This window comes from Lupinus angustifolius, chromosome LG06 (assembly GCF_001865875.1).
Source record: "Lupinus angustifolius cultivar Tanjil chromosome LG06, LupAngTanjil_v1.0, whole genome shotgun sequence".
NCBI classification, from domain to species: Eukaryota; Viridiplantae; Streptophyta; class Magnoliopsida; order Fabales; family Fabaceae; genus Lupinus; species Lupinus angustifolius.
In genome coordinates, this window is record NC_032014.1 from 686865 (window position 1) to 702263 (window position 15399).

The 15399-nt window shown below is 35.6% G+C and overlaps 2 protein-coding genes across 4 annotated transcripts; one reads left to right on the forward strand and one right to left on the reverse strand.

The window, feature by feature from the left end:
• LOC109348616 (FT-interacting protein 1-like) lies at nucleotides 621-11071 on the reverse strand. Of its 3 annotated transcripts, none has more exons than XM_019589123.1 (2): nucleotides 8869-10050; nucleotides 621-2792 (listed from the first exon to the last, which is right to left on the reverse strand). In XM_019589123.1, exons 1-2 carry the CDS (start codon nucleotides 9939-9941, stop codon nucleotides 836-838), a joined length of 3030 nt encoding a protein of 1009 aa, XP_019444668.1. In that variant the 5' UTR covers nucleotides 9942-10050; the 3' UTR covers nucleotides 621-835. The 3 variants fall into 3 exon arrangements, with proteins under 3 accessions (XP_019444668.1, XP_019444667.1, XP_019444669.1); XM_019589122.1 differs by lacking the exon at nucleotides 621-2792 and adding an exon at nucleotides 11061-11071 and having other exon boundaries at nucleotides 6697-9984; XM_019589124.1 differs by lacking the exon at nucleotides 621-2792 and having other exon boundaries at nucleotides 6697-9669; nucleotides 9912-10032.
• On the forward strand, nucleotides 13447-14891 carry LOC109349090 (actin-depolymerizing factor 7-like). The gene is made up of 3 exons (XM_019589752.1): nucleotides 13447-13581; nucleotides 13927-14186; nucleotides 14560-14891. Exons 1-3 carry the CDS (start codon nucleotides 13579-13581, stop codon nucleotides 14708-14710), a joined length of 414 nt encoding a protein of 137 aa, XP_019445297.1. The 5' UTR covers nucleotides 13447-13578; the 3' UTR covers nucleotides 14711-14891.

Consider the following 15399-nt stretch of genomic DNA (forward strand, 5'->3'; position numbering starts at 1 on the left):
ATATCTTCTATAATATAATATATATCATATCATATAAAGGGATTGACTAAAAAATAAAATAAGAAAAGAAAAAGAACAAGGACAAATTGCATGGTAAATAAAGTAACATATAACATTAGGTGTGGCAAATAGAAAACAAAAAGAAAGCCAAACAAAAGAAGAGATGTGGAAGGCAGTGAGGAGAGAAGGAGCGACGGGTTGAGTGTACGGCTGGCCTTCCTAGGATTGGCAATTTGAGTCATGTCCGATGAACTCTTCCGTGGGTACTTATCGGATACAACGTGAAAAATGTTTCAACCCATCGTAAAATACTTGCCCAACATGTATTATTAAAGAAAATATTAAACATCAAATATACGACTCCAACTACCCCAATTCACTTTCTCACACATTACAAAATATACATACAAGGTGAAAACTTATGAGCTTCTAGAGTAATATATTATTCCACTTAATTTGTACCACATGGCACCATATTGATGTTTTAAGTCTCTTATAATATGTCATCTTCGGTTCTACACTTTAATGGAATAAAAATAAAATGTCGGGTTCCACAGTTGTGTTGGGTCTGAATTTCCAAAGTGCACACTTAACCAGCTTAAGATTTCGAGAATTGGCACAGTCACTCACATTAAAGAGAATTATAATGGAGTGATTTGTAATTGCAGTTATGAAATCCAAATACAATTTGTCTTTCTCTGCTTCAGCTTGATAGAAAATAATACAAACTATAATGTTACATAATAGAAATACAAAGTAGTTTGATACTTGACTTGCAGGAACAAAGAGACAGAATTTGGGACAACAGATCTCTGTTCGACCGAGTATCTAAACTCTATAACATACTGTCTGTTTTGGCAGGGAGGCGACGGAAGAAATTGATTGGTGCAGAGGGTAGCCTATGGCGAAACCTCGGATGCCTCATAACATAGAACCCTGTCAAGCCTGCAAGTGCTTGAAAAGGAGTAACATAAAGAACCAAAGCAGATACAAGACATAATGTAATGAATAGTGCTGTAGCACGCGGGTCTCTCCAACTTAACAGCGCTTGAATCCTTTCTCCTTGGCTCGCCAAGTCACCAATCACTGTTTGAATTCTTCCAGCCACACTCCTTAACCGATCATACCTCATTCGAACTATGTCCGGGTTTCGGCTAGTAGGGAATGTGTCAAACTCCTCATCCAACTCATCTGGTTGCACTGCATCAGCTTGTGATATTCTTGTGTTCATGTGAGGAGGGTATCTTGGTCTGTACCTGAAGTTCCATACACCTATCAAAAACATGTAGAGAAAAACTGTAGGTAGAATGAGTTCAGGGAAGCACACTAGCATAAGGAATAACACATGAACCAGCACTGTTGTAATAGGATTCCTCCACATGCAGATATCACCAAACCATTTCCCAACTGCAAATACGCCTGAGAAGAGTGTCATCAGACGAAAGAAATTCGCCTTGCTTCGCCGCATGCTCCACAGGTGTGAGTCCACATCAGACATGTATTCCACCACTTCCTTGCGAAGTGGTGGCTCTGCTCGGCCTAGTCGTGCAGCCACTATGTTCACCGCTTGGTGGCGCAGCATGTCAAGCTGCATCACTGAGAAGGGCCGAACGTAGTGCATTTTTGGAAGCAGTGGTTTTGAGTATAGGTAAAGCATATTTGCAAATGAAGTGCATGAAAATCTTATTGCCAAGTGAAGTTCCCCCATCTTCTTAACCCCGGTTGGGTGAAGAACAAGCAACGGATAGGAGTGAGTGTAAATTCTTTCTGTTTCCAATGTTGAGATACGAATTCTAACTTTGCCAATTTTCAAGTCTTTTGAACCCTTTTCTCCAATGTGGCTGTTGTCAAAGACACCCACTGTTAGGACAGTGGCCTGATCAAAAACTTCCCAAGTGTATTGCTCATTGTATTTTGGACACAGATTATCAACAATAGTCCTTGTTCTGATCCATTTATGACCATATTTTGCTACACAGTATGTATCAGAAGTGCCCCTTCCTTCCCTTGTTTTCATAGGGTGGAGTCCTACAGCTTTCAGGACTCCAAGCTCTAGAATCCCAATTGGAGGTCTCCATAGCTGTTTTGCTGTTGGACGAAGATCGCTGCTGTAATGAGTTGATTCATCGAGAACATGATATCCACCATCAAGACATAGCCGTAGGTGAATTCGGCTAGAGAACTTATCTTTCTTCAACTGATCAACATCAACAGCAACCGGCTTTTCAAGGTTGAACCATCTAGAATGAATCATTCTGTCATCAGCACGCCTCTCCATAGCGTTGAGTGGTATGATGACCCTCCCAATGATCTCATCTTTTCCAGCACCAATCCTATCTTCAACTGATAGGACTAGATGGTCTTCAAAAGGTTCAGCAGCAACGAACAAAAGGTCCTCGTTCCAGAGAGGGCTAAGAGACCTGGCTGGAACTGTCTTTGTTTTCAGCACTTGGTTCCCTATCTGCGCCTTCACATACACATCTGGAAAACGGTTTCTATCCGTAGGAATCAAGTCTTGTGCCTCTACAATGTTAACACGCACATACCACAACCTTGGTGCATGATAGACCTTCGAACGAATCACTGTGGTTGCAGCCGGTGTGCTGTCAACAGGTGTAGCTGCATCCGAATGCCACGCATCAGAAAAAGCCTCATCTGCCTGTGTACCAATCCATACAGCAAGCATCACCTCACCTTTAATCTTCTCACCTTTCTTATCCTCGAGCCGGTACCACTCTGGCGCTAAAGGACTATCTGGTGGTACTCTCAAAGGAACTTCATTGATGTCAAACCTCACAAGGCCTACAAAGTGCATGCTACTAAAGTTTCATCATTTCCGGTGATGCCAAAAAAGAACATTTCGATATGAACCAACCCTTCTCCAGGGATGGCCACCTGCATGGATTAAACACAAATAGTACTCATTGCGCCACCATAACCTTCGCGGTAACCCCCACCACCATCATAGAAAGATGCATCTGCAAACAATAAAAGCACACAGTATCTCAAAAACTTACCACACAAATGACGAAATGGATTTGTTCAAAAAAGTTGAGGGTAATTTTGCATATGGAATTTTGATTAGATAAGAAATAGAGAATGATAAAAGAGAGATTTTTTCAGTTTTATGAATATGTTTGGGGAAGAACCAAATAATTTGAATAAAAACTGGTCCCTTGCTAATACCACTGATTGGGATGACAAGATGTAACATCAGTCGTTTGCAGAAATCACAAAGCAATCTCAGCTGCTTATCATTGATCCTAGATGTGCAATCTATGTCTATCATTTTCTTCAAATAATAACCTTGTCACATATGGCCTCCACTAAAAAACAATTAGAGTTGAAATCTCAGTAGTTTACAAGAAACATGTTAAGTGCCAAATTAACCATATAATTAATAATTTTTTTATAATACTTTAATTACTTAATCAACTCAAATAGATGAAATTATATTTGTATATGACTAAAACTTGTTTAAATGGCCACGTATCATATCTAGAGTGTTATGTGGGCTTAATCTGAAGGAATGATTGAAAAAAGCCAAGTTTTCGGACAAAACTCGGTCATACTCAGTGCAAGGATCACACTAAGCGAATTACACAACATCTGAACTTCACGCTCAGCGCTAGAGTCCCTCCCAGCGAAGGAAGAACCACGCTCAACGCAACATCTACATTGAGTACCTAAATTAAAGGAATTCAAAGTTTAGTCTCTATAATCCATACGCTTTGCACTTTCAATTGCACAGAGCATAGTGGATGGTGCGCTCAACACAAGAAGTTATGTCGAGCGCACGCTGGTGTGTCGAAAGGTAGGGCCTAGCCAGCTGGAAGCTCGCGCTTGTGCACTAAGCACCGAAGCCAACATCTGAATAATATTTAAAGACATCTAGCCCGAGCCAAAAGGGCACACTTCGTAATATTGATTTATAATACTTCTTTTCTAATTTTCTAGGGTAGTTTCGCTCATTTGAGTCATGTGATCGATTTGTTAGTATTAGAGGAGCTAATCTATGTTCATTTGTGTGTGGTTCTACCACCCAATTAGTTATGTTTTATTCATATCTTACTTGCACCTTATGAACATGAGTAGCTAAAACCCTTGTTGGGATTGAATATAACACAAGCTTGATGTATGCACATTGATTCATCTATATTAATGCATGAAGTTTTAATTAACTTTGAGTTCTTGTATGTGCTTAAGGCTTCTTTAAGTTTGATCATCTTACTTGTATAATTTTGAACTTACATAACACAACAATTAATATATTTTCTAGACATAAACTTGTATTTGTTATCATCTCATGCATTTTACTTTATTAGTATCAAGACATAGTATTAATTTTGTACTTTTATAATGTTATAAATTCATAATTTCTAATTAAGGTGGAGATGATATATTTAATACAATTATATTGGCTATTTATTTTCGGGTTGCAAAATAAGTTATTTAACATTAATGACCTATAAAACTTCTGAAACTGATAACGGATATGAGCTTAATGAGTGGATACCCAAACGATTGACCTATCGAGGATAATGAGAACCCTATAAGTTAATGCATAAGGAATATTTATGGTCCCCAAGAGATCGAATCACAAATAGTCTACACCTCTCCCCATCAGAGAGAAAATGAAGGTCCCAAAAGGAATTCAAGATTTGATTGATGAAGGTCATCATACCAAAATTTCACTCCAAAGACATACTAAAAGTATAGATCATATTACATGGATCCATGTATGACTTTATATCGTTGTTTTATATTATGTGTGAGAATCATGAGATTGAAGATTTTAGGATTGGTAGTTCACCAATCATCAGGAATTTCCAACAAGTGGTATCACAGCAAAAGTTCCGAATTTTATGATTCTTCATTAAAAGTGTTTTTTCTCAATTTTTTATGAACCCTAATTTTAAATATGGCGATTTTATGCATCCGCTATTGCTTATGAAAATTGTGTATTTATGAATAATGAGGATAACTTTTATCTACTTCCGTTTTTTGAATCATGGATAATTTGTAATATCAATCCTTGCAACATGTGTTGAAGTATATAATCAAATATGTGCATGGACATTGCATTAACTTTTATGACACTGTTATGTAATATTATATTATATATGCACTAACACCTTATCATTGGACATTGACTTTTGACACTTTACAATTTTGCAATTTATTGAAGTATATGTATAAGGTATATATGTATTATATATGTGAGAAATATATATATATTATACATTGAGGTATTATGCAATCTAATTATGTGCATATATGTTATATATATAATCATGGTTTGATCAAATATGTTCATGTATATTTTGGACTTTATGCACTGTAATTACAATTTTCAATTCTTCTTGAATATGATTATTGCATAAAACGTGTACCTAGGATCATGGACAATAAATATTTGATTCATCGTAATTTAAGACACATATATAAGGATTAAAGTCAAACTATATATATTATGTTTAAGCTTAATGCTTGCAATCAAATATATATTGTGTTATATTGTATTTTGAAAATTTATATATATATGTATATATATATGTATATATATATATGTATATATATATGTGTATATATATATATATATGTATATATATATATATGTATATATATATATATATATAGAGCCAAATTTAACATCATTTCCACACCTAATGCTTATCATGCAGGCACGTAATGGTTTTTCTTTCATTAAACAATGTGCACTTCCTCATGTATACAATTTAAAAGATGATTATAAAAAAAATTGTGTCATCACATTTTCTCTGTCCTTGATCTAATCTATCAAAAAAGATATGTGGTTAATTTGGTTAAATACTATTTACTCATAATCTAAAATATTCATATATAATTGTTAATGAGTTTTAGTTAATCATATATTAAAAATGATATTTGATTTGATGATTTTAAGATAAAGAATATGTTACTTTTATTGTTTATTATTCATTAGAGATATTATTTGTACTATTTAATAAGAAAGGCTATACACTTAACACATTATCCAAATATCTAATTATTATTTAAATGAATAAGAAATGCAATTATTTTACAACATTTATATATATCTTCTATAATATAATATATATCATATCATATAAAGGGATTGACTAAAAAATAAAATAAGAAAAGAAAAAGAACAAGGACAAATTGCATGGTAAATAAAGTAACATATAACATTAGGTGTGGCAAATAGAAAACAAAAAGAAAGCCAAACAAAAGAAGAGATGTGGAAGGCAGTGAGGAGAGAAGGAGCGACGGGTTGAGTGTACGGCTGGCCTTCCTAGGATTGGCAATTTGAGTCATGTCCGATGAACTCTTCCGTGGGTACTTATCGGATACAACGTGAAAAATGTTTCAACCCATCGTAAAATACTTGCCCAACATGTATTATTAAAGAAAATATTAAACATCAAATATACGACTCCAACTACCCCAATTCACTTTCTCACACATTACAAAATATACATACAAGGTGAAAACTTATGAGCTTCTAGAGTAATATATTATTCCACTTAATTTGTACCACATGGCACCATATTGATGTTTTAAGTCTCTTATAATATGTCATCTTCGGTTCTACACTTTAATGGAATAAAAATAAAATGTCGGGTTCCACAGTTGTGTTGGGTCTGAATTTCCAAAGTGCACACTTAACCAGCTTAAGATTTCGAGAATTGGCACAGTCACTCACATTAAAGAGAATTATAATGGAGTGATTTGTAATTGCAGTTATGAAATCCAAATACAATTTGTCTTTCTCTGCTTCAGCTTGATAGAAAATAATACAAACTATAATGTTACATAATAGAAATACAAAGTAGTTTGATACTTGACTTGCAGGAACAAAGAGACAGAATTTGGGACAACAGATCTCTGTTCGACCGAGTATCTAAACTCTATAACATACTGTCTGTTTTGGCAGGGAGGCGACGGAAGAAATTGATTGGTGCAGAGGGTAGCCTATGGCGAAACCTCGGATGCCTCATAACATAGAACCCTGTCAAGCCTGCAAGTGCTTGAAAAGGAGTAACATAAAGAACCAAAGCAGATACAAGACATAATGTAATGAATAGTGCTGTAGCACGCGGGTCTCTCCAACTTAACAGCGCTTGAATCCTTTCTCCTTGGCTCGCCAAGTCACCAATCACTGTTTGAATTCTTCCAGCCACACTCCTTAACCGATCATACCTCATTCGAACTATGTCCGGGTTTCGGCTAGTAGGGAATGTGTCAAACTCCTCATCCAACTCATCTGGTTGCACTGCATCAGCTTGTGATATTCTTGTGTTCATGTGAGGAGGGTATCTTGGTCTGTACCTGAAGTTCCATACACCTATCAAAAACATGTAGAGAAAAACTGTAGGTAGAATGAGTTCAGGGAAGCACACTAGCATAAGGAATAACACATGAACCAGCACTGTTGTAATAGGATTCCTCCACATGCAGATATCACCAAACCATTTCCCAACTGCAAATACGCCTGAGAAGAGTGTCATCAGACGAAAGAAATTCGCCTTGCTTCGCCGCATGCTCCACAGGTGTGAGTCCACATCAGACATGTATTCCACCACTTCCTTGCGAAGTGGTGGCTCTGCTCGGCCTAGTCGTGCAGCCACTATGTTCACCGCTTGGTGGCGCAGCATGTCAAGCTGCATCACTGAGAAGGGCCGAACGTAGTGCATTTTTGGAAGCAGTGGTTTTGAGTATAGGTAAAGCATATTTGCAAATGAAGTGCATGAAAATCTTATTGCCAAGTGAAGTTCCCCCATCTTCTTAACCCCGGTTGGGTGAAGAACAAGCAACGGATAGGAGTGAGTGTAAATTCTTTCTGTTTCCAATGTTGAGATACGAATTCTAACTTTGCCAATTTTCAAGTCTTTTGAACCCTTTTCTCCAATGTGGCTGTTGTCAAAGACACCCACTGTTAGGACAGTGGCCTGATCAAAAACTTCCCAAGTGTATTGCTCATTGTATTTTGGACACAGATTATCAACAATAGTCCTTGTTCTGATCCATTTATGACCATATTTTGCTACACAGTATGTATCAGAAGTGCCCCTTCCTTCCCTTGTTTTCATAGGGTGGAGTCCTACAGCTTTCAGGACTCCAAGCTCTAGAATCCCAATTGGAGGTCTCCATAGCTGTTTTGCTGTTGGACGAAGATCGCTGCTGTAATGAGTTGATTCATCGAGAACATGATATCCACCATCAAGACATAGCCGTAGGTGAATTCGGCTAGAGAACTTATCTTTCTTCAACTGATCAACATCAACAGCAACCGGCTTTTCAAGGTTGAACCATCTAGAATGAATCATTCTGTCATCAGCACGCCTCTCCATAGCGTTGAGTGGTATGATGACCCTCCCAATGATCTCATCTTTTCCAGCACCAATCCTATCTTCAACTGATAGGACTAGATGGTCTTCAAAAGGTTCAGCAGCAACGAACAAAAGGTCCTCGTTCCAGAGAGGGCTAAGAGACCTGGCTGGAACTGTCTTTGTTTTCAGCACTTGGTTCCCTATCTGCGCCTTCACATACACATCTGGAAAACGGTTTCTATCCGTAGGAATCAAGTCTTGTGCCTCTACAATGTTAACACGCACATACCACAACCTTGGTGCATGATAGACCTTCGAACGAATCACTGTGGTTGCAGCCGGTGTGCTGTCAACAGGTGTAGCTGCATCCGAATGCCACGCATCAGAAAAAGCCTCATCTGCCTGTGTACCAATCCATACAGCAAGCATCACCTCACCTTTAATCTTCTCACCTTTCTTATCCTCGAGCCGGTACCACTCTGGCGCTAAAGGACTATCTGGTGGTACTCTCAAAGGAACTTCATTGATGTCAAACCTCACAAGGCCTACAAAGTCATCTTTGACAAGATCCTTGTCCTTGATCCTAACTTCTAGTATAGATGCTTGCATCCTCTCCTTTGAAAATGCAAACACTTGATTCCACTCCGGATGCTGATTCTTATCAAAGTGTCGAGTAATACCTTTGTAGTTTCCAATTCTCACCTCAACAAATGGATCAAGACTCCCGGTAAGATCCATTGCAGGAAGTTCACGAGCCTTAACAACCCTGACATACAGAAAATACATCCTTTCCACAAGATCATATGTACTTGAGGCCTTGTCTTTATGAATAATACGACCCCCCACAACTCTTCCACCACCGAGAAACGGACTTGTTTCTTTAAGTGCATAATCAACCGGCTGCACTGATGAAAGAGAATGCATGTGTACTAGCTTCATAGGTTGTGGTCCACCAGATACCATTTGATCAGCTTCGTACTTTGTTACATAGTGGGTATCTGTAAAGCCAGTGGAATGTTGCTGGTGCTGGTGCTGGTTTTGGTTTTGGTTAGGGAGATGATGAAATGTGTGTCTTGCCGACTCAACCTTTGCATTGGACAAAGGGTTTGCCATTGCATTTCCAGCTGCATTAACTTCTGTGTGTGCTAAGCTGGGATTATTTGTTGGCATGGACTCAACAACAGGGGCTGGAATTGAGGATTTTATGGTTGAGTCATCAGTGATGTAAACTTTAAGGCCAATCTCTCCTCTCACTCGAGAGAAAATACCACGCTTTTCTAATGGGTAGTGCAGAACAACAGCATCAGAGTAAGGGACAAAAGAAGTCCCAGTGAGGCTAACCTTGCCAAGAAATGAACTTGAGTTAGTAGCTCTGGTATGGCAGTGTACATAAGCATCAAGAGTGAGATAGTGAAGATTAGAAGGATCAGATATATTGAAGTAGAAGCTCTCATTCCAAACAGGGTTGAGATCCTTTTCTTTAATAGTCGTACGGTACTTCTGGCCATCAAAGTAAAGTTCCACAAAGGAACTTGATGAACCTTCTCCATCTTTAGGTAGTAGATTGTGAGCACTAACCACATCTACCCCTAACTTGAAGTTGTTCATGATGATCAAATGTGTTTGTCAACTTTCTGCTTCGAAATGAGATCTAATGTACTCGGAACTGCAAGATAAGTGTAGATACCTGTGAAGAGAGGACTAGGAGTAATTGAATATATACAAATAAATCTTGTGTTAGTCACTAGATGCACGTTTATGTATATTTAGCATATACTTGCTCAATAGAAGATCTAAATATGTGATGATCATATTTAACTGTGTCAAATGGTATAAACTGCAGGGTTGACATATATATTCATAAAATGAAGCAAAACTATTATATTGATTAACAAATAGCCATAAGAATGCAACAATTTCACAATCAACATAATTACATCAAAGAACAAAAATCTACTATTTCTCTCATCCCACTAAAAGAATTGTGCAACCACAAGCATATAGTATTCATATTTCCATAATATTTTCAACTATATTAGATCCTTGCAACTTCATACCAACCAAACTTTTAAGATTAAGACAATGAAACTTGATATGAACACCAAAAAAAGGAAATGATTTCCAGATTGTACAACTTTACTTTACTTGCTTTAAAAGTAAGGACCATGCAAAAATCTGAAGACCATTAAATGAAGTAAGAGCCAAGCAGCTATTGTGAACCCAGACTACTAGATCTTCATCTTGGTACTAAAGATGTAGGCATTAACTACAAATTTGTAACAGGATGTTAAAGTGCCTTGTTAATTTCTTAGTAGAGAAGCAGGAGAACAAAAAACACCAAATTTATGTTGTGAAAAATGCATTTGCGTTAATAAGGTGTTGCAGGAGAACAAATAATTTGAGAAAAAGCATGCACAGCCAACATGCTTATATTGACAAATTGGTAGGTAGGATAAACCATTAAACCTTTGTACCCAAAAAAAATAGAATTATTAAACCTTCTATTGGTTAATGACATACTAAAAATGTCTTCACTCTTATATCATTTTGTTCCCCAAATCAAATTGAAAAAACTTCTTCTGCTAGCTCTACAGCAAATAAAAGTACTGTTAAAACTAGACAGTTGGTACATATATATTACACAATGAATATTAACAGTTTCATAGGGGAAAAAAGTCATGAGCAGCAAAAACAAATCCAATATAAACAAATAAAACACTCACTCACCTTCAAGAGCAACTAGTGACAGGTTTAAGAAGATCTTTGCTTGTCCTGTTGGATGAGCAATAGGGTACTGGAAATCAACTAGAAATAGAAGGTAGATTTTGTGAGTGGTAAGTACGAAAACCAATGAAATATATGATAGAAATAAAGCAAAATAGAGTGAACAGTGTCCTCTACAGAACACAGAGTAATGTGCAAAACTACCTTGTAAAATGATTTATTTACACGGATCTAAAGACTGAGCATGTGAGTGTCACACTTTTTAAGCTTCAAGTTAGTGATCCATTAAACACGGCACACACACATGATGAGCCTTTTGCAGCTAAATGGACTCATCCCAACACCATTTAAATACTACTGTAATTAATTAAACAACACACCATGCAGCAAGATAAATAATAAATGGAAATAAATAAATGCTTTCTAGTGCTAGTAGTGAAACATTAGAGGAAAAAAAGATAGGAAACATAAGTTTCAAAAGACAAAACTATATATTTACTCAGTTTTCCCGGCAAATAGACACAGTTTTGTGTTGAAGTTAACTAAGCAAAATAGTAACTTAAAAACATGACCCTGAATCTCATTAACCACATTATATCAACCTTTAGACATAGCTAATACCAGTGAAAGTGAATGGCACCTAGATAAAAATAAGTGGTGGTGCTGGTTCATAAAGCAGAAAAGGTTAGTGAAGAGGGAAGTGCAGCATGCAAGAAAGTTGAGAGAAAGAGTTAGTAGTAAGTACTAAGAAGGAGGAAGGAGAGGGAAATATAATATGTATTGTAGGTGGTGTAAGATTTGGTGACTACAATGCCATTAATATTGCTACCGAACACAAACAATGATACACTGTATCCAATGCTAAGTGTTGGTATAAATAAAAGGTTTCTGTGTTTCAGTTCTGACTAGTCCTTCTTTTTTCTAGTTTCTCTTATCTCCCTGATCTTAATTATACAAGTCTCTATGATCAAAATGATGATAGTATTACATAATATTAAAAGTAACATGGATCATAGCCTCATAGGAATATAAATACCATAATAAGGGATGGGGATCCTTTAATATATCCATTTCATCTAATGGTTTGATATACAATCTTTTATTAATAACTCATTTTCTTCTTTTATCTTGGATGATGTATTTTCATTTTTTATTATATTTTCAATGACATTTTTTTAGATTCTTACTGAATTAATTGGTGCTGCATGGGCCATGATAGCCCATAATCATGGGCTTTATGACTTTATAATGTCATTGCCTGCATTTATTTCCCTTACATAACCAACATGGGAAGGCTCTGACATGTTTATGGCCTTTCTTTTATTATTATTGTTGTTGTTTTATGTTACTACATTTGATGGGTTTAATTCATGCAGTCACGTGAAAATGAATCTGCTTGTATATGAACTATTATTGCTTTGTCTTATCTTACTAAACATTATCTCCACGGACTAAGGGTAATAATCGTTAAAAAGTCAACCAATAAAATTGTTATAAAAATAATATATTCACTTCTCTAAAATAAAACATTTGGTTCATACTTGATTGGCAAATTATATTTTTGATATCTATTGATCTTATGAATAAAAACTTGATTGTTGTTATTGATCTTATATATAGATTATCAGCAAAAGGTAGACTATTTCAATAATTAATCATATGTATAATCAATTGTTGTTAGAAATGATTATAATAGAATCGGTTTTATGCTAATATGTTAGTTTAGGAGAGATTTTAAGATTTTAAATTCCAAGACTTGTGCTCCAACTATTTTTCATCTCCTCTCCTCTCCTTATAAGGGTTCCTATGAGTTTATGACCCCTTGGACCAAATAAAAAATGTGTTATGTTATTGGAGATTAAAGTTACTATAACACATTTTGCACATTTTACACATGTGATTAATATCTTACTTAATTTGTTAAGAGTTTGTTAAGTTGTTACTTGTATCACAAGTTATCTTTGTATTGTGTATATAAGCACATGACTCGTAATCTTTTAATCAAGCAAAGCAATGAAGATTCACAATAATCATTTTATATTTCCGCGTTATTTTCGTAATATATGTGTTTGTTATTGTTAATTAAAAAACACTATGCACATATCTAATAATTCATCAATAAAAATACATGTTATGTTTTTATTATAAAAACAGCAAGCGAAAATATATATTTTAATTTTATTTTTGAAAAGCAAAAAACATATATTTGGAGATAATTATTAAACTTTATTTTAAATCAGTAAACCAGAATGGCTTGTTATTGATCCCATATATTATATATCTAATTATGGCTTATTGGTAAGTGGAAAGGAAAATAGATTGCAACATAGGTATCCATGAATTGTATGGTATCTTAGTCTTGTAAAAGTTCCACCTTTCATGCCTCCAAAAAACAAGGATCTTTATTTGTTATCTTCTTCTCTCATTACTTTTCCATTAAGTTTGTTCCTCCCATTTCTCATTCTCCCTTTCTTTCTCTCTTTCACATTTCCCTGGACGCTTCTTCTTCATTGCTGCCAATATGGTATATATCTATATATATATATCATTTTCTCTCTTGCATTGGAAGCTAATATTACTAAATAGTTTTGTACTTTTGTATTTAACACTTGTTTCTTTGATGATAGTACTAGGAGCTGAAATGATCCTATCTAGGAAGAGAATGAACAACAACCATTTGGTTATGTGTGTCCCTTATAACTGTTATCAAAATATTATACCAAATTATTTTCTACAACTATCAATACTAAGAGTCACATATCCATACAAAAATGTCCTTAATTATTTATGACAATGATTTTAATGATAAAGTCTAGTGATTTATATTGAATTTGATTAGAGAAAAATATGAATGTACCTGAGAATGCAGGCAAATGCAGCGTCCGGAATGGCAGTGCAAGATGAGTGCAAACTGAAGTTCCAAGAGCTTAAGGCAAAGAGAAGTCATCGTTTCATTGTATTCAAAATAGAACAACAACAAATTGTGGTTGAGAAAGTAGGTGATTCCAGTGAAAGCTATGATGACTTTCAAGCCAGTTTGCCAGCTGATGAATGTCGTTATGCCGTCTATGATTTCGATTTCGTTACTGATGAGAATTGCCAGAAAAGCAAGATCTTCTTCACTGCATGGTATTTTTATACTCCACTATTCTCCACTATATACTTGCATAATCAATACTGTTCTGCCTTCATTAGTTTCATGCATCTCCAAAAGAAATATGAAATCACTTTTGTAGCATAGAAAGTTTGCACAAACAGTACTACAGAGTATATATGTGGATCAAATCTGTTTTGCCCCAAATTGTCTCTTTTCATGTGTCTGTCATTTTGATTGCTCAACAGAATAAAATTTAATACTACTTCATTTCAATATCAAATAACTATTTTTAGTTTTTATCAATTAGAATGAACATACTTTCATGGGACAACAACTATTTTTCCATATGATATGAGTGACATTGGTTGTTTAATTAGTGTTAATGGTACCATATTCGCGGTGCAGGTCACCTGAAAATTCGAGGGTGAGGATGAAGATGGTGTATGCAAGTTCAAAGGATAGATTCAAGAGGGAACTAGACGGCATTCAATTCGAACTGCAAGCAACTGATCCAAGTGAGATGAGCTTAGACATTGTGAAAGAGAGAGCCTTCTAAGTTATTAATCACACACTATATGCTGTTGCTAGCTATATTTTGCTATATCTGCCCCCACCTACACTAAATTCCTAACTCTTGTTTCACAATTCTGGGGGTCTTCTTGTTATTGCTTATTTTAGCAGCAACTACTAATCCAAAATGGCATCTACTATTATATTGCATTCTTCTTCATTGTTCACTTTTCCATTCATTCATCTTTTGGTTTATTTTATCAAGATTAAGCTTTTGGCATTCATTCATCAACTATTATTTCATTCATCTTTTGGCATCTACTATTATAGGGCATCTTTTTATAGCTTGCTGCTCTGCCATGTTACATATCAGACCCACTAATATTTTTTTCCTTTTCTATTCAATCGGAAGAGGATTTCATGTAAATACTGTCTTTTTATTCAATTTCGAGTGTTTGAAAGTAGATAATGTGCATGGTATATTATTTAATATGCAGAACAGAAAGAGACATGATTAAAATGAATGGGACTAGGATTGCGTGCAGAAAAAGAATTTTGCACCTTTCTTTGTCATTCTAATCTCCCTTATCTCTGAACATGTAGGTAAAAGGGTCCAAGATGAACAACTTAATGCTCAATACAATAATACATAAAGGAAAACACTTGTCACCCACATTCTTCTATTTAACAATTTCTGGCTTTCTACCTGTCTGCTAGTGCTATACAATGAGACAT